This window comes from Pleurodeles waltl, chromosome 5 (genome assembly GCF_031143425.1).
Source record: "Pleurodeles waltl isolate 20211129_DDA chromosome 5, aPleWal1.hap1.20221129, whole genome shotgun sequence".
NCBI lineage: Eukaryota > Metazoa > Chordata > Amphibia > Caudata > Salamandridae > Pleurodeles > Pleurodeles waltl.
In genome coordinates, this window is record NC_090444.1 from 1,333,606,906 (window position 1) to 1,333,626,647 (window position 19,742).

Below are 19,742 nucleotides of genomic sequence, written 5' to 3' on the forward strand. Positions count from 1 at the left end.
ATAACGAATGCAAGAGCTCATCCGAGTTCCTCTGCATCTCCCTCTTCACCTTCTGATAAGGAATCGACTGCTGACCGCGCTGGAAGCCTGCAAACCTGCAACATAGTAGCAAAGACGACTACTGCAACTCTGTAACGCTGATCCTGCCGCCTTCTCGACTGTTTTCCTGCTTGTGCATGCTGTGGGGGTAGTCTGCCTCCCCTCTGCACCAGAAGCTCCGAAGAAATCTCCCGTGGGTCGACGGAATCTTCCCCCTGCAACCGCAGGCACCAAAAAGCTGCATTACCGGTCCCTTGGGTCTCCTCTCAGCACGACGAGCGAGGTCCCTCGAATCCAGCGACTCTGTCCAAGTGACCCCCACAGTCCAGTGACTCTTCAGTCCAAGTTTGGTGGAGGTAAGTCCTTGCCTCACCTCGCTGGGCTGCATTGCTGGGAACCGCGACTTTGCAGCTACTCCGGCCCCTGTGCACTTCCGGCGGAAATCCTTTGTGCACAGCCAAGCCTGGGTCCACGGCACTCTAACCTGCATTGCACGACTTTCTAAGTTGGTCTCCGGTGACGTGGGACTCCTTTGTGCAACTTCGGCGAGCACCGTTTCACGCATCCTCGTAGTGCCTGTTTCTGGCACTTCTCCGGGTGCTACCTGCTTCAGTGAGGGCTCTTTGTCTTGCTCGACGTCCCCTCTCTCTTCAGGTCCAATTTGCGACCTCCTGGGCCCCAGCAGCGTCCAAAAACGCCAAACGCACGATTTGCAGCTAGCAAGGCTTGTTGGCGTTCTTTCGGCGGGAAAACACTTCTGCACGACTCTCCACGGCGAGGGGGATCCGTCCACCAAAGGGGAAGTCTCTAGCCCTTTTCGTTCCTGCAGAAACCTCCGCTTCTTCTGTCCAGTCGAAGCTTCTTTGCACCCGCAGCTGGCATTTCCTGGGCATCTGCCCATCTCCGACTTGCTTGTGACTTTTGGACTTGGTCCCCTTGTTCCACAGGTACCCTAGATTGGAAATCCACAGTTGTTGCATTGCTGGTTGGTGTCTTTCCTGCATTATTCCTCTAACACGACTTCTTTGTCCTTAGGGGAACTTTAGTGCACTTTGCACTCACTTTTCAGGGTCTTGGGGAGGGGTATTTTGCTAACTCTCACTATTTTCTAATAGTCCCAGCGACCCTCTACAAGGTCACATAGGTTTGGGGTCCATTCGTGGTTCGCATTCCACTTTTGGAGTATATGGTTTGTGTTGCCCCTATCCCTATGTTTCCCCATTGCATCCTATTGTAACTATACATTGTTTGCACTGTTTTCTAAGACTATACTGCATATTTTTGCTATTGTGTATATATATCTTGTGTATATTTCCTATCCTCTCACTGAGGGTACACTCTAAGATACTTTGGCATATTGTCATAAAAATAAAGTACCTTTATTTTTAGTATAACTGTGTATTGTGTTTTCTTATGATATTGTGCATATGACACTAAGTGGTACTGTAGTAGCTTCACACGTCTCCTAGTTCAGCCTAAGCTGCTCTGCTAAGCTACCATTATCTATCAGCCTAAGCTGCTAGACACCCTATACACTAATAAGGGATAACTGGGCCTGGTGCAAGGTGCAAGTACCCCTTGGTACTCACTACAAGCCAGTCCAGCCTCCTACATTGGTTGTGCAGTGGTGGGATAAGTGCTTGAGACTGCTTACCACTCTTGTCATTGTACTTTTCATAAGAGAAAAATATACAAAACAAGGTCAGTGTATATACACATAGCCAAAAAGTTTTGCATTTCCTCTTTTCACTCTTTTCTAAGTGCTGAAAAGTACTTCTAAACTTTCAAAAAGTTCTTAAAAGTTTAAAAAGTTTTTTTCTGTCTTTCCAAAAAAAGTTCTGAAAACTTTTTTCTCTTTTTCTATCACTTTAACTCTCTCTAAAAAATGTCTGGCACAGGCCAAACTGTTGATCTGTCCAAACTTGCATATGACAACCTTAGCTGGAAAAGAGCAAGGAGTCTCTGTATAGAGAGAGGTTTGAGTGTAGGGAAGAATCCTTCCTTGGAACTGTTACTTAACATGCTTAGAGAACAGGATAAGGCCATAGGTGCCCCATCTGTTGAAAAAGTACCTAATAGTTCACAATCTGATTCAGGGACTCCCCCAGGAAAAGATTCAGGAAAGAAACTTCCTAGCCTGCCCATTACTAGACAATCTAGCATAGATGGTAATGATGATGAGCCACACCATATAAATAGTGTTGTCTCACATCCTAGCAAAAGCATTTATTCTCACCATACTGGTAGTAATGTTTCTGTAAACCAAGCTGTTAGGGTGGCTCCTGTAAGGGACAGGTCTCCTTCTGTTCATTCCCATCATAGCTCTGTTTCTAGAAATGTCCCTCCCACCAACCCTGATGACAGAATGTTAGAGAGGGAACTCAATAAGTTGAGGGTGGAACAAACCAGACTGAAGCTTAAAAAGCAACAGCTGGATTTGGATAGACAGTCTTTTGAATTAGAGAAGGAAAGACAGAAGTTGGGTTTAGATACCCATGGTGGCAGCAGCAGTATTCCCCATAGTCATCCTGCAAAAGAGCATGATTCCAGGAATCTGCACAAGATAGTTCCCCCTTATAAGGAGGGGGATGACATTAACAAGTGGTTTGCTGCACTTGAGAGGGCCTGTGTTGTACAGGATGTCCCTCAAAGGCAGTGGGCTGCTATCCTATGGCTATCATTTAGTGGAAAAGGTAGGGATAGGCTCCTTACTGTGAAAGAAAATGATGCCAATAATTTCCAAGTTCTTAAGAATGCACTCCTGGATGGTTATGGCTTAACCACTGAACAGTACAGGATAAAGTTCAGAGAGACCAAAAAGGAGTCTTCACAAGACTGGGTTGATTTCATTGACCAGGCAGTGAAGGCCTTGGAGGGGTGGTTACATGGCAGTAAAGTTACTGATTATGACAGCCTGTATAACTTGATCCTGAGAGAGCATATTCTTAATAATTGTGTGTCTGATTTGTTGCACCAGTACTTGGTGGACTCTGATCTGACCTCTCCCCAAGAATTGGGAAAGAAGGCAGACAAATGGGTCAGAACAAGAGTGAACAGAAAAGTTCATACAGGGGGTGACAAAGATGGCAACAAAAAGAAGGATGGTAAGTCTTCTGACAAGGGTGGGGACAAATCTAAAAATGAGTCTTCATCAGGCCCACAAAAACACTCTGGTGGGGGTGGTGGGCCCAAATCCTCCTTTAATCAGAACAAGGAAAAGAAACCATGGTGCTATTTATGTAAAATAAAAGGCCATTGGACAACAGATCCCAGTTGTCCAAAGAAAGGCACCACTGCTCCTACCACTACAACCCCTACTGCTACACCTAGTGTCCCTACTAATAGCAGTGGTGGTGGGAGCAAACCTACTAATAGCCAATCCAAGGGAGTAGCTGGGCTCACTTTTGGTAACTTAGTTGGGGTTGGTCTGATTAGGGAGACCACAGAGGCTACTTTAGTCTCTGAAGGGGCTATTGATTTAGCCACTTTGGTTGCTTGCCCCCATAACTTGGAGAAGTACAAGCAACTAACCCTAATAAATGGTGTTGAGGTCCAGGCCTACAGGGACACAGGTGCCAGTGTCACAATGGTGATTGAGAAACTGGTGCACCCTGAACAACACATACTTGGACACCAGTACCAAGTAACCGATGCTCACAACATAACACAAAGCCACCCCATGGCTGTTGTAAATCTCAACTGGGGGGGGGTAACTGGTCCAAAGAAAGTTGTGGTAGCTTCAGATTTACCTGTAGACTGTCTATTAGGGAATGATTTGGAGACATCAGCTTGGTCAGATGTGGAGTTGGAGGCCCATGCAGCAATGCTGGGCATCCCAGGGCATATTTTTGCTTTGACAAGGGCTCAGGCCAAAAAGCAAAAAGGACAGGGAAGCTTGGATCCTGGAACAATGGACCAAGTGCTCCCTAAAGCTAGGGCTAGTAGAAGCAAACCACTTCCTACTATCCCTCCCTCTACAGTGGATTCAACTTCTGAGGAAGAAGAATTCCCTCCCTGTGCAGAACCTACACCAGAGGAGCTGGAAGCAGACACTGCTGAGCTTTTGGGTGAAGGGGGGCCTGCCAGAGAGGAGCTGAGTGTGGCACAGCAAACCTGTCCCACATTAGAGGGTCTCAGACAGCAAGCTGTCAAACAGGCTAATGGGGATGTCAGTGACTCTCACAGAGTTTACTGGGAGGACAACCTCTTGTACACTGAGCATAGGGATCCTAAACCTGGAGCTGCCAGGAGATTAGTGATTCCTCAGGAGTACAGAAAGTTCCTCCTAACACTGGCACATGACATTCCCTTAGCTGGGCATCTAGGACAAATGAAAACTTGGGACAGGCTTGTTCCCCTGTTTCATTGGCCTAGGATGTCTGAGGACACAAAGGAATTTTGTAAGTCCTGTGAAACCTGTCAAGCCAGTGGCAAGACAGGTGGCACCCCAAAGGCACCCCTTATCCCACTGCCTGTGGTTGGGGTTCCCTTTGAAAGGGTAGGGGTTGACATAGTTGGCCCCCTTGACCCTCCTACTGCTTCAGGCAATAGGTTTATCTTGGTGGTAGTGGACCATGCCACAAGATATCCTGAAGCTATTCCTTTAAGGACCACTACAGCACCTGCAGTGGCAAAGGCCCTCCTGGGAATATTTTCCAGGGTGGGCTTCCCAAAGGAAGTAGTATCAGACAGGGGAAGCAATTTCATGTCTGCATACTTAAAGGCCATGTGGAAGGAGTGTGGTGTAACGTACAAGTTCACAACACCCTATCATCCACAAACAAATGGACTGGTGGAGAGATTTAATAAAACTCTCAAAGGCATGATTATGGGTCTCCCTGAAAAACTCCGCAGGAGATGGGATATCCTTCTACCATGCCTCCTTTTTGCCTACAGGGAGGTACCCCAGAAAGGAGTGGGCTTCAGCCCCTTTGAACTTCTTTTTGGACATCCTGTTAGGGGTCCACTCACACTTGTAAAGGAGGGTTGGGAACAACCTTTAAAAGCTCCTAAGCAGGATATTGTGGACTATGTACTTGGCCTCAGATCAAGGATGGCTGAGTACATGAAAAAGGCCAGTAAAAACCTTCAGGCCAGCCAAGAGCTCCAGAAGCAATGGCATGATCAGAAGGCTGTTTTGGTTCAGTACCAACCAGGGCAGAAAGTGTGGGTCTTGGAGCCTGTGGCCCCAAGAGCACTCCAAGATAAATGGAGTGGACCCCACACAATTGTTGAAAAGAAGGGTGAAGTCACCTACTTGGTTGACTTAGGCACTGCCAGGAGTCCCCTTAGGGTGCTCCATGTCAACCGCCTGAAACCCTACTATGACAGGGCTGATCACACCCTGCTCATGGCAACTGATGAGGGACAGGAAGAAGACAGTGATCCTCTACCTGATCTCTTCTCTTCCACAGAACAAGATGCTCTTGTGGAAGGTGTAGTTTTGGCTGATTGTCTTACTGCTGAGCAGAAAGATAATTGCATAAATCTCCTAGATCAATTCTCTGAACTCTTCTCTACTGTGCCAGGTACCACTTCTTGGTGTGAGCACACTATAGATACTGGAGACAGTTTACCTGTCAAAAGTAAGATCTATAGGCAGCCTGACCATGTCAGGGACTGCATAAAGCAAGAGGTCCAGAAAATGTTAGAACTAGGAGTGGTTGAGCACTCTGACAGTCCATGGGCTTCTCCTGTGGTACTGGTACCAAAACCCCATTCCAAAGATGGAAAGAAGGAAATGCGGTTTTGTGTAGACTATAGAGGTCTCAACTTGGTAACCAAAACTGATGCTCACCCTATACCCAGGGCAGATGAGCTTATAGATACACTGGCATCTGCCAAGTATCTAAGCACTTTTGATTTGACTGCAGGGTATTGGCAGATCAAATTGTCAGAAGATGCTAAACCTAAGACTGCATTTTCTACCATTGGAGGACATTACCAGTTTACTGTAATGCCTTTTGGTTTGAAAAATGCACCTGCCACTTTTCAGAGGTTGGTGAACACAGTCCTGCAAGGGCTGGAAGCTTTCAGTGCAGCATATTTGGACGATATAGCTGTCTTTAGCTCCAGCTGGGATGATCACCTGGTCCACCTATGGAAAGTTTTGGAGGCCCTGCAAAAGGCAGGCCTCACTATCAAGGCTTCAAAGTGCCAGATAGGGCAGGGTAAGGTGGTTTATCTGGGACACCTTGTTGGTGGGGAACAGATTGCACCACTTCAGGGGAAAATCCAAACAATTATTGATTGGGTTCCCCCTACCACTCAGACTCAGGTGAGAGCCTTCCTAGGCCTCACTGGGTATTACAGGAGGTTCATTAAGAACTATGGCTCCATTGCAGCCCCTCTTAATGACCTCACATCCAAGAAAATGCCTAAAAAGGTATTATGGACAGCAAACTGTCAGAAAGCTTTTGAGGAGCTGAAGCAGGCCATGTGCTCTGCACCTGTCCTGAAAAGCCCTTGTTACTCTAAAAAATTCTATGTCCAAACTGATGCATCTGAATTAGGAGTAGGGGCAGTCCTATCACAACTTAATTCTGAGGGCCAGGATCAACCTGTTGCTTTTATTAGTAGGAGGTTGACCCCTAGAGAAAAGCGTTGGTCTGCCATTAAGAGGGAGGCCTTTGCTGTGGTCTGGGCTCTGAAGAAGTTGAGGCCATACCTGTTTGGCACTCACTTCATTGTTCAGACAGACCACAAACCTCTACTTTGGCTAAAACAAATGAAAAGTGAAAATCCTAAATTGTTGAGGTGGTCCATATCCCTACAGGGAATGGACTATACAGTGGAACATAGACCTGGGAGTAGCCACTCCAATGCAGATGGACTCTCCAGATATTTCCACTTAGACAATGAAGACTCATCAGGTCATGGCTAGTCTTATTGTCCTTCGTTTGGGGGGGGGGGTTGTGTAGGAAAGTACCATCTTGCCTGGCATGTTACCCCCATTTTTCACTGTATATATGTTGTTTTAGTTGTATGTGTCACTGGGACCCTGGTAACCCAGGGCCCCAGTGCTCATAAGTGTGCCTGAATGTGTTACCTGTGTAGTGACTAACTGTCTCACTGAGGCTCTGCTAACCAGAACCTCAGTGGTTATGCTCTCTCATTTCTTTCCAAATTGTCACTAACAGGCTAGTGACCATTTTTACCAATTTACATTGGCTTACTGGAACACCCTTATAATTCCCTAGTATATGGTACTGAGGTACCCAGGGTATTGGGGTTCCAGGAGATCCCTATGGGCTGCAGCATTTCTTTTGCCACCCATAGGGAGCTCTGACAATTCTTACACAGGCCTGCCACTGCAGCCTGAGTGAAATAACGTCCACGTTATTTCACAGCCATTTTACACTGCACTTAAGTAACTTAGAAGTCACCTATATGTCTAACCTTTACCTGGTAAAGGTTAGGTGCAAAGTTACTTAGTGTGTGGGCGCCCTGGCACTAGCCAAGGTGCCCCCACATTGTCCAGAGCCAATTCACTGAACTTTGTGAGTGCGGGGACACCATTACATGCGTGCACTACATATAGGTCACTACCTATATGTAGCTTCACAATGGTAACTCCGAAAATGGCCATGTAACATGTCTATGATCATGGAATTGCCCCCTCTATGCCATCCTGGCATAGTTGGCACAATCCCATGATCCCAGTGGTCTGTAGCACAGACCCTGGTACTGCCAAACTGCCCTTCCTGGGGTTTCACTGCAGCTGCTGCTGCTGCCAACCCCTCAGACAGGCAGCTGCCCTCCTGGGGTCCAGCCAGGCCTGGCCCAGGATGGCAGAACAAAGAACTTCCTCTGAGAGAGGGTGTGACACCCTCTCCCTTTGGAAAATGGTGTGAAGGCAGGGGAGGAGTAGCCTCCCCCAGCCTCTGGAAATGCTTTGTTGGGCACAGAGGTGCCCAATTCTGCATAAGCCAGTCTACACCGGTTCAGGGACCCCTTAGCCCCTGCTCTGGCGCGAAACTGGACAAAGGAAAGGGGAGTGACCACTCCCCTGACCTGCACCTCCCCTGGGAGGTGTCCAGAGCTCCTCCAGTGTGCTCCAGACCTCTGCCATCTTGGAAACAGAGGTGCTGCTGGCACACTGGACTGCTCTGAGTGGCCAGTGCCACCAGGTGACGTCAGAGACTCCTGCTGATAGGCTCCTTCAGGTGTTAGTAGCCTATCCTCTCTCCTAGGTAGCCAAACCCTCTTTTCTGGCTATTTAGGGTCTCTGTCTCTGGGGAAACTTTAGATAACGAATGCAAGAGCTCATCCGAGTTCCTCTGCATCTCCCTCTTCACCTTCTGATAAGGAATCGACTGCTGACCGCGCTGGAAGCCTGCAAACCTGCAACATAGTAGCAAAGACGACTACTGCAACTCTGTAACGCTGATCCTGCCGCCTTCTCGACTGTTTTCCTGCTTGTGCATGCTGTGGGGGTAGTCTGCCTCCCCTCTGCACCAGAAGCTCCGAAGAAATCTCCCGTGGGTCGACGGAATCTTCCCCCTGCAACCGCAGGCACCAAAAAGCTGCATTACCGGTCCCTTGGGTCTCCTCTCAGCACGACGAGCGAGGTCCCTCGAATCCAGCGACTCTGTCCAAGTGACCCCCACAGTCCAGTGACTCTTCAGTCCAAGTTTGGTGGAGGTAAGTCCTTGCCTCACCTCGCTGGGCTGCATTGCTGGGAACCGCGACTTTGCAGCTACTCCGGCCCCTGTGCACTTCCAGCGGAAATCCTTTGTGCACAGCCAAGCCTGGGTCCACGGCACTCTAACCTGCATTGCACGACTTTCTAAGTTGGTCTCCGGCGACGTGGGACTCCTTTGTGCAACTTCGGTTAGCACCGTTTCACGCATCCTCGTAGTGCCTGTTTCTGGCACTTCTCCGGGTGCTACCTGCTTCAGTGAGGGCTCTTTGTCTTGCTCGACGTTCCCTCTCTCTTCAGGTCCAATTTGCGACCTCCTGGGCCCCAGCAGCGTCCAAAAACGTCAAACGCACGATTTGCAGCTAGCAAGGCTTGTTGGCGTTCTTTCGGCGGGAAAACACTTCTGCACGACTCTCCACGGCGAGGGGGATCCGTCCACCAAAGGGGAAGTCTCTAGCCCTTTTCGTTCCTGCAGAAACCTCCGCTTCTTCTGTCCAGTCGAAGCTTCTTTGCACCCGCAGCTGGCATTTCCTGGGCATCTGCCCATCTCCGACTTGCTTGTGACTTTTGGACTTGGTCCCCTTGTTCCACAGGTACCCTAGATTGGAAATCCACAGTTGTTGCATTGCTGGTTGGTGTCTTTCCTGCATTATTCCTCTAACACGACTTCTTTGTCCTTAGGGGAACTTTAGTGCACTTTGCACTCACTTTTCAGGGTCTTGGGGAGGGGTATTTTGCTAACTCTCACTATTTTCTAATAGTCCCAGCGACCCTCTACATGGTCACATAGGTTTGGGGTCCATTCGTGGTTCGCATTCCACTTTTGGAGTATATGGTTTGTGTTGCCCCTATCCCTATGTTTCCCCATTGCATCCTATTGTAACTATACATTGTTTGCACTGTTTTCTAAGACTATACTGCATATTTTTGCTATTGTGTATATATATCTTGTGTATATTTCCTATCCTCTCACTGAGGGTACACTCTAAGATACTTTGGCATATTGTCATAAAAATAAAGTACCTTTATTTTTAGTATAACTGTGTATTGTGTTTTCTTATGATATTGTGCATATGACACTAAGTGGTACTGTAGTAGCTTCACACGTCTCCTAGTTCAGCCTAAGCTGCTCTGCTAAGCTACCATTATCTATCAGCCTAAGCTGCTAGACACCCTATACACTAATAAGGGATAACTGGGCCTGGTGCAAGGTGCAAGTACCCCTTGGTACTCACTACAAGCCAGTCCAGCCTCCTACAGTCAGTGTGGGTTTTGCACATTGTAAAAGGTACCCTTGGTCTCACTCTTGTTAGAGCACCCCTTGTATAGACCGTGTATGTTGTGCTAAACATTTTGTCTCTGTCTTTGTTTAATTTGGTTCTTTCCAACCCAGGATAATGCTTCTCTTATAAGCATATAATGTGAGATCCCTTCCCCTGTACGTAAGAGTATACTTAATGCCGTTTAGTAGCACTTTTTATGTCAGAAAGACGTATTTTGTGGGGTGGGGTACTCATTTCCAATTATTCTTGTCAAGTTATGTTTGCCACTCTCCCCTTTCTAGGGCTCCTAGATGAATCTTTATGCTCTTATCTTACATTTTCTTCAGTTTTACATACAAAGGACGTTATATGTGCCCGAGACATCCTACTAATTTTACTCCAACTCTGCCCCCAACCCTCCTCTGCCAATGAAGAGTGAGGTAGCAGCCTCATGCCCGGTAACACAATACACTAGAAACCAATGCCGGAATGCTCTCTTAGTTGCTGCATTCCGAGCTCTCTGCCTCCTGGTTTAAGTCATTGTGTAAACCAAAGAAGAAGAAACACAAGAGGTCGAAGCTTGGCTCACCTTCACCCCGCCACTCTCAGGACGTAAAGTTGTGTGGCCCCCAGGGTACCTCCAAGTCACAGTTTCTGTCTTTGACCTCGGAACCGACCCCTACTTTGATCCCAATTTAATGCGAGTTGCTGGGTCCATCAGCAGCACCAAAGCAGGTCTGGGCCTTTAAAGAGACCATACTGTCAATGTTTGGTACCCTACCGGATCTCTCTGGAGTACCTTTGGGCCCCAAAGATCCGAGGAGTCCTTCAGTCTGGATCCATCCTCCATGTCAGCTGTGACCCTCAACCCTTCTCCAGGATCCGGCCTGACTCCACCAGCATCCAGGTCTCCAGAGGAAACAAACTACCCATTATCCAGCCAAACCCAACTCCACCCCCTCCCCCCACACACTTTCTGCGGTAGAGGAGTAAGGACTATCATATTTCTGTGACCTATGCTGCTGTTTCTCTCCTCCTAGTACCTTGGTAGTAAATCCTCTGCATCATCCCCTTCGATACGTACTAACAGAATAGCTGCTCAGACACCAAACCTGCATTTTTCCTAAATCTTGAAACTTCGGTGTCCCGTCTCTATCCTTTAATCTTTCTGGTTTTTGTCAAATCTTTTTTTGACTTAAAAGCCATATATAGACTGCTTCTGCAGTAACATTTAGCATGCACCCAGTTATCGGGTGTTATAGCACTGGCCCTGATTTTTGGGGTTCATTTCCGCAACGGGTCAAGTTACATTGGCCTGATGGCAGGCAACCCCACAAAGCCCCTTCCTTCACCACACGATCATCATGGAACATTGCCGTCAGCAACCACAGGAAAGCCTGCCCTTACATCCACCACTCACTAGCTCTTATCCCATGACCCGCATTGGCTTCCTGCTCAAATTTACAAGTACAGAGCACATATGACCCATATTCTGGGCTAACCTTGTGACAAAGTACCCAGTAATTCTGGGTCTACATGTTTAGTCCCAATTACTTTAATTACACAGTGCAGTGGAGGAATTATCCGCTGCAACCAGTAATTCTGGTCCCTTAGGATCGTCCATCTCCTAATTGTCTCTTTTGCAGCTAAAGGGATACAATGGGGATGGATGGTATTTAGGTTGTCTATGGAAATGTTTATTTTGATAACATTAGTAAAATTTGGAAGTTCTCTATTTCTGCTCTCGTGAGAGTGGAACAATACTCATATTTACGTACAGTGCTTAATTTGTAAAAGCAAGAGTATCAGTGCCCAGAGCTCTGCTCAGAAGCTTGCTGTTGGTGCAATGAAACAATAGTGCATTGAATACCAAGGGTGATAGTCTTAAATCTACTACCTCTTTAATCTACTACCAGACACTTCCTGCCCTTTATCTCACTCTTGCATGTACCTACTTTCTCCTTTTGTGTCGGATTTGCTCCCTTTCTCTTCCTCAGTATTTCTTGTCTTTGTGTTTTTCCCTTTCTAGCTCTCGGTAAATCACTGATGAGGAAAACTGTGTCGGTGCCCCCCACCGGCAACCACGGGCTCAAATTAAGAATTGTTTACATACATAAAGGGAATGAGTATGAATGTTTGCACAACACCAAACCTGAAGGTAGTCTTTTCCACACCTTTTGGAATTCTTTTCACAAAGATGATTGCAGAATTGCACTGAAAGTACTCAAAGTCCATCGATTTGGAAATATTTTAGAGTTCATAGCCGTTCTTGCACGTGAAAATCGATCTCGTTAATTTGTGGCTCCTTTAAAGTTAATAATGCTAGAAGAATGCAATGTCATCTCTTAGCAGAGCATAGTTTAGAAGTTTGCAGAGTTTAACTTTAGGCTCTGCTTCCTCTACCGATCATCTGTAAGTTTGCTACAGGATTTTACTGACATTGCAACCTCAAGTTGTGTAGCTCAAAGCACCAATCTGAAGGTAGCAAAGTGCTACGACCTATACAAAATTATCATAGCTAAATATTTTATATTGACATATATTTTTCCTGTGATAGAAATGAACCAAACGCGAAGATGGCGCCGGACGATGTAAAGGACGAAAACATTACACTGAAACATGAGGACATGTCAGGTAAAAAAAGAAATCTATATCGCATATTTACATTTTTTTTGTTTTAGAGCCTAGTACTGAATCCTGCTTCTTTGTATTTTTAAGAGGATGCAGACAGGGAGAGACAGCGAGCAGGATAATTGCTCCCTGCCCATTTATGTTAAAGAGCAAAAGGTGGTTATTATGACATTTCTGGGACTTACCACATAAGATTTGTCAATATTTACATCTGCAGCGCGTTTCATTCCATGCTTTTCTTAAGCTGATGAATAAACTCGAGAATTGTCTTTTAATAAATGAGCAAACACACACACACACACACTGTTCTGTCAAGTCAACCAATTTTCACCTAAAAGATTGGTTTTCCATAAATTGCATAACAGACAGTGTTCCCTTCATCTTGGAACTGCAACGTGTGCAGCCAGCTGTGACAGTTCTTTCGGTACTGGGGAGCATGTCAGTTGAATGCTGCATTAATTGGCGGGGCATTGAAGTATGAATAGAAGCTCTGTAGTTTGTTTTTGTTCCTAAGTGACAGTGCTTCTCATACGCTTCTTTTCGAGAGGCAGTTACCTCAGCAACTCACATATGTGCAGGCGTAATTCTGGCCTCGCATGTTACATAGAATGTGTGTCATGGGCCTTAAGTGGTTTTGTAGGGACGAGCCGAGTTCTTTTCTCTCAGCGCTTATACGCCTGAGTATTTGAAAAAGTATTATTTGGTTTTCATCTCCGAGAACGATAAAATGAAACGCCCTAATGTTGCTCAGTGATTAGTTTACTTGTATTTATTGAGATCGGGCAAAGGTTCCTTTTATTTTATTTTTGCATTTAAAGAGAGCGATGGAGAGAGAACATCCCATTGCGACAATGCATTATAGCAGCACAAAGGTTTAAATACAGTACAAATCAATGCAGATAGCAATAAAGTCCAGTAGCACAGATAACCAGTTGGGCATCCTCACATGAAGCCTAACGGAAGGCTCTACTCGAAATGAAAAACATAGTACGACAATACGACATTGTTGCAAAGTACAGGTGCATATGCAGTTAAATAGTCATGTTATCCATCCAGTTGTTTACAGACGACCATATCCTTGCTCCTTTCTCTCCAGTTTTCGCCCCTTGCACGCATCTAGGGTAATTTCCATTTTCTGTGTTGCTAAGAACCGGGACCTCCATTCCGGAAAGGTTGGAGACTCTGGGCTTAGCCATCCCGAAGCAATGCATAATCGAGCAAAGGCCAAAGCAACAAATAGCAAATACACCTCCCTTTCCAGAGCACCTCCCTTTCCTGTGGGCCATTGCTCTCCATACTTCCCTTAACCTCTGATAGCATCATCACAGGGGTGATTTGGAGCGGTACACCTGTAACTGAGCCAGGAAAATTCCCAGTCTCCTGTATGAAAGAATCTAATTCGGGACAAGAAAAAAACCTATGAACAATCTCCGTCTGTTTTGCCCTGCATCGATGACAGTTGCTGTTGGGCCTCCTACCCACTTTATATAATTTCGCTGCAGTGTAGTACAGATCAAACATTGTTCTAAAGTATTGGCTCTTAAACCCAGCCATCAAGAGGACCTTCCCACCAATGTCTCTTGTAGCACTGGCTCTTCTATCCCAAGCCTGGCTTCCCAATTGCTATATTAGGCCTCTTAATCATCCGGCATTGCTTGAGTCAATAATTCATACATTGCTCCATGCCAGGCCCCCTTGCTGTTGGCTTCTGTTAGGGTGCTATGACAGACCGAAAGCTGACTCTTGTCCAATCTGTAAACCTTTAAAAAATACCCCCTGCCTATACCATAGGTTCTCTCTAGATTGTTAAAGGAATGCAGTTGTCCCTCCTCAAAAAGATTGCCCAATTCCGTAATGCCATTCTGCGCCCATTTACTGCCCACTGCATCTTGAAAGACGGATGGGAGTGCCTGCGAACCTCATAACAGTGTATACCGATTACGTTTGGTAATTCCCACTGTCCTAACTATCTGCCTCCATACCCTGTATACTCCTCTTATAATTTTAAGTCTGGTCTTCTTGTAATAGCTTGGTTCGACATTCTCCAAAAACCATGCTCTGGCCTCTATCCCTAAGAGCAGCTCGTCAATTGTTGGAGCTTCCACCATGTTTTGCCCAGCTGTTCCGCTCATGATAAGAATCCCCAAACATTGAAGCATACAGGACCAGTAGTAAAGCATAAAGATGGGTACCGACCATCCCCCTCTGGCTTTATGGAGGGCCATATACTAAGCCGCCCTTCTAGGTTTCTTAAGTTCCCACAGAAAGCTAGAGCAAACACTTACAAGTTTCCCCAACCAAGATGTATTAATTTTCAAGGGGACATCCCTAAATACATATAGCACCTTTGGTAGAATTGTCACAATTCACAATTGAACATGGTTGAATCTCATATGTTCCTGCGTGATATTACAAAGCAATAGAGCGAGATTTGCGTGAATGTGGTTGATTCTCATATGTTCCTGCTTGGTATTACTTAGCAGCGGAGTGAGATTTACTTCAGCTAGGTGACCCAAAGCTGCTCTTATTTTGATCCCTAAGTACACCACTTCTCCCACTGCCCGATGATCATCAAATCCAGCTTCTTTAGAGCAGATCACCTGAGTCTTCCCGTCATTTAATCTATACCCAGAGAGTCTCCCAAAGTACTTAACTGCTTTCTCTATTTACACAAGAACATTTCTGGGATCCACTGTAATCATTGCCATGTCGTCCGCATAGGCCAGTACTTTGTACTCAGCTAGCTCTACCACAGCAGCTCTTATTAGTGGATTTCCCTCTAGTAATGTTGTTATAAAGGGATCAAAATAGAGAGTGAACAACAGCGGAGAGCACGGACAGCCCTGTCTAGTCCCCCCAGTAATAAATGTAGAATCAGATTCCGCCCCCATTATCCACAGTTTTGCAGTAGGAGTTTGGTACAGTGCTTTGATAGATTTGATAAATTTCCCCAGAATTTGTCCTTAAAAACAGAAGCAAATCCTTGCAGAGTATACTAAAACAGGCTTTAAAGAGCTCCAGGGGCAGAATATCTGTCCCCATAGCTTTCTCCAAAGGAAGTGAGTTAATTGCTTCTAACGATTCCTCAGAGGAAACTGGTGCTTCTTCTGCATTCAGCTTATGCTTATCCAAAGCACCCAATAAGGACTCATTCTCCAGTATTGGATCTTTCATAGATTCACATGCCTAAATCATTCCCCATCGTCGAGATGGGAGTCCCCAATAATTTAATAAAGCAGTATATATATCACTATCATAGGCTATAATTGCAATGGAAAGGTCAGTTTAATAGCCTATCCATGTCCTTTTTCAAACAAGGACCCAACTTGAACTAGAACCAGTCAGGCGACAGCACCCTCTTGAACACTCCTAACAGAGGCTGAGTCCCTCAGATTTTCTACCACACGTCGTGTGAAGGGAGTCTCCCTGAGCTCTGCTCAGTTCTTCAGCTTTTACTTTTTCAGCTTTTAGCTTTTTGGATCACCCAAGATTATATTTTTGTTTCCATTCTCTAAGTAAACAAGGTAAAGGACTACATAAAAATGTCTATCCTTTTCCTCAAAAACTCTCACATTCGGAGAGATGAGGCTATTACTGGCTGTGATTCCAAAATCTTAAATCTGTCACTAATATTGAGGACAATGAGGATTCCTTCATCTCACAGGAGAAGTCAGAGGGAGACGTTGCGCCAGGCTCTCCAGAAGGCACACAGAAAAGCCATAAAAAGACTTACCATGAGTCTTCATAAGGCACTTCTCACAGAAAGAAAAAAAAAACTCTGACAAAATACATCAGAGAGACCCTCATAACCTTACAGTGGGGCGTCTGAAAACCGCCTGTAAAATCATCATTCACAGGAATTACTTTGAGGTGGTTGATGACAGTGTTGACTATTATTACCTCGTCTACGAAGGGCCTCGTCTATGATAGCCTCACCTACTAATGGCCTCATCTACGATGATCATCTATGACTGCCCCATCTGTGACGGTCATCTACAATGGTCATCTACAGGGATCGTCTACGACCGTCACCTACAGTGGTCTATGATGGCCTCATCTATGGTGGCCTCATCTACGATGGTCATGTACTATGGCCTCATCTATGACGGTCATCTACAGTGGTCGTCTCCGACGGTTATCTACAGTGGTCGTCTCTGACTGTCATTTACAGTGGTCGTCTACGACAGCCATCTACAGTGGTCTATGATGGCCTCATCTACGAAGAGCCTCATCTACGGTGGCCTCATCTACGATGGTCATCTACTATGGCCTCATCTATGACGGTCGCCTAAGACAGTCATCTACGGCGGTCGTCGACAACGGTCGTCTACGACAGTCGTCTACGGTGGTCGCCTACGACGGTCGCCTACGACAGTCGTCGACGACACTCGCCTAAGGTGGTCGTCGACGACGCTCGCCTACGGTGGTCGTCGACGACGCTCGCCTACGGTGGTCTTCTACGGTGGTCGTCGACATAGGCCCCATCTACGATGCTAATCTACGACAGTCATCCACGACAGCCTCATCTATGACGGTTGTCTATGACAGGCTCATCTATGATGGCAGTATCATCTACGACAGTCTATGATGGTCCTATACGACGGCCTCTTCTGACAGGTTACTACTACGGCCATGCCTACATTGACCTAGTCTATGAAACCACATCTACGATGGCCTTGTCGGTGTATGCTTTGTCGACATCGGCCTTATCTAAGAATGCATCCTCTACAAAGGCCTCGACTGCGGCGAAGGACTCGTCAACAACAAACATTGTCTGCATGAGCCTAGTCATTTACATCTGCCTCATCGAACTTGATCACAATACAAATTAAGACGAAAACATGTAATTGTCAACAAGAGCAAAACACATATAATCCAGAATAATTTAGTGTCAAGCATTGATGTACCAATATGAGCATGTCTTCAACAGTCGATCTATTGAGGGGAAATATATTGAGCAATTACACCACTCCACTTCCAACTGCAGAGCATGGGTCAGGTCCATGTATCTCATACTAGAGATTTAGAGCATATTACAGCCGCAACTGATGGATTTCCCCACCTGATTTATTTTGGTGGTTTCCATACCCTTCGGAGCGAGCGACCAAACACTTCCAGTTTCCTATAGCAAACAAGAAATTAGTTTTTTTCTTTATGAATTTAAATAGGAAAGCTGTAAAACCTATTCCATATATCCAGGAGGAATTACAATCATGGAAAACCCTATCATTCATAATTCCGCATAACCAGCAAGGACACATTCTCATCTAGGTCCAGACTACTGTACAGGCTGCCAATTCACTGTTAATACGGGGCAGGTAGAGCCACCAGATGTGGTCAGACATGGCCACGTAAATAAAATGTTTGCCGGAAGATTAAATAAAAAAAGACAAAGCTGTAGTGGAGTGAGATGTCAGCATAGTCTGTGCTATAGACAAAAAGCTTCAATAGTATTCCCACAACTGGCAGGGTCAGTGGTCCTTGGATATTACGGATCAAGGCCACAACACAATTTGAGGTACAAATATATCTAATATTTTATAGTACCATGTGGACGCTCTGTATGCATGTTGACGACTACTTGGAAGCAGTTAACGATGACTCTTGAAACTGCACGATTTTTTGGAGCATTACAATTTAGAATGAAACAATCTTTAGAGGGACCCAAAAAAGACAATTATCCATTGATAAGTATCTGACTTAGCAACCCTCTCAGTAGCACTTATGCTAGCTTACCTACAGTGACAACGTTCTGGAGCTGATTACACCTTCCATTGGGAAAAACCATTCCAAAAATGTCATTTATGGCAGAAAATAGCATCGGACAAATAAGTCCTGGATCTCCTCACATATACATATATGCTGCAGTTCACCCAGATTCTGCCATCTACCTTCCGAAGGAGGTGCTAGCTACTCTGACCAAAGTGTCTATAGAGAGAAACCCACATTCTCAGCAAGAAAGAGACTTCTATTCTTGGTTTTGGCTCATAAACCAGAAAACAGCATAGTGTCCTTCCAGCATACACCTCCAGAAATTAACAAGTATTTCCGAAAACAATTCTTTTATATGGTCTCCTTCAGCACAGGATATATATTTTTGTTTTTGCATCCCCACTCATCAGAGTTCTTCCATTTCACTTCAGATCAGCTTTTCCAGGAAGGGTTTCCCTAACTTTGATAACTCGTTGATAAAAGCACCAACGGCATTTCAAGTGTCCAAGGCCACAGAGGCTTGCCTAAAGTTGTTCCACAGGCTGTCTCCTTGTGAAATATCAGGAATAATCAACTCCTCCATCAAAGAAGATACTTTCTGTCCATTAGCGTTTGGGCGTCAAGTCCTCAGCGATCAATAGAGTTCCTCTTGTATGCCTGAAAATAAATGCCTTATCGGAGCAGCTACAAAAATAATGGATTCAATTAAACAAATCGTTTCAGGGCCTGATGAATTTTCACATCGGTGATGGAAGCTCTAGTCTGGTAGTCTCAGACTACAAATACTTCCCTGGAACGCTGGGGCAGTCATCTATAGAACCTCTAATTCGAGGAAAGTGGTCTGTGCTCCAGAAGAGCATACATATCACTCACCTAGATTTCAAAGCCAGCTGTTCAGTCTCCAGATTTTCCTGCCAATGTAGCAGAGTCTTCGTTGTTAGTTCGCAAGGACAGTACTACTAGCATGCAATACGTGAATAAACGAAGCAGTACAAGATCCTTGGTGCTGTCCAAGGAAGACCAGGAAATTTGGTGTCAGCTAATAACGCACAGGATACCTCTTCAGGCTGAACATAGTCCCTGGACTAAAAATCTCATAGCAGACATGCTAAACCAAACTGGAAACAGCCTCAAAGAAGGAGAATTTGATCATGTGGCTCTAACATGTTCTGGGCAAACTGGCTCTACATCCCTTTGCAACTAACAAAACCCGCAAAGGCTAGTTCCATGCAAGTTGGCATCCACATCCAGGATCTTGGTAGAATGCCTTTCGACAGATTCTCCAGGATCTATATGTACCTTTTTCCCCCAATACCTTTAATACCAAAGATTCTCACCAAGAGGAAAGCAAAGCAGTGTTCTCTTGTCCTGATAGTTCCCAGGTGGCTAGTTCAGCATTGGTTCACTGAGCTTCTCCTGCTATCAGAATACAACCACATTCACCTGCCAACATTCTG

The 19,742-nt window shown here is 45.6% G+C and overlaps 1 protein-coding gene across 1 annotated transcript in view; it reads left to right on the top strand.

Annotated features, from left to right (window-relative positions):
• CEP162 (centrosomal protein 162) overlaps positions 1-19,742 on the top strand; it is a 697,428-nt gene that overhangs the window by 119,118 nt on the left and 558,568 nt on the right. Inside the window, exon 6 of the mRNA XM_069235591.1 lies at positions 12,500-12,576. Coding sequence (XP_069091692.1) covers positions 12,500-12,576 — 77 coding nt within the window. The remainder of the gene's footprint in view (positions 1-12,499; positions 12,577-19,742) is intronic.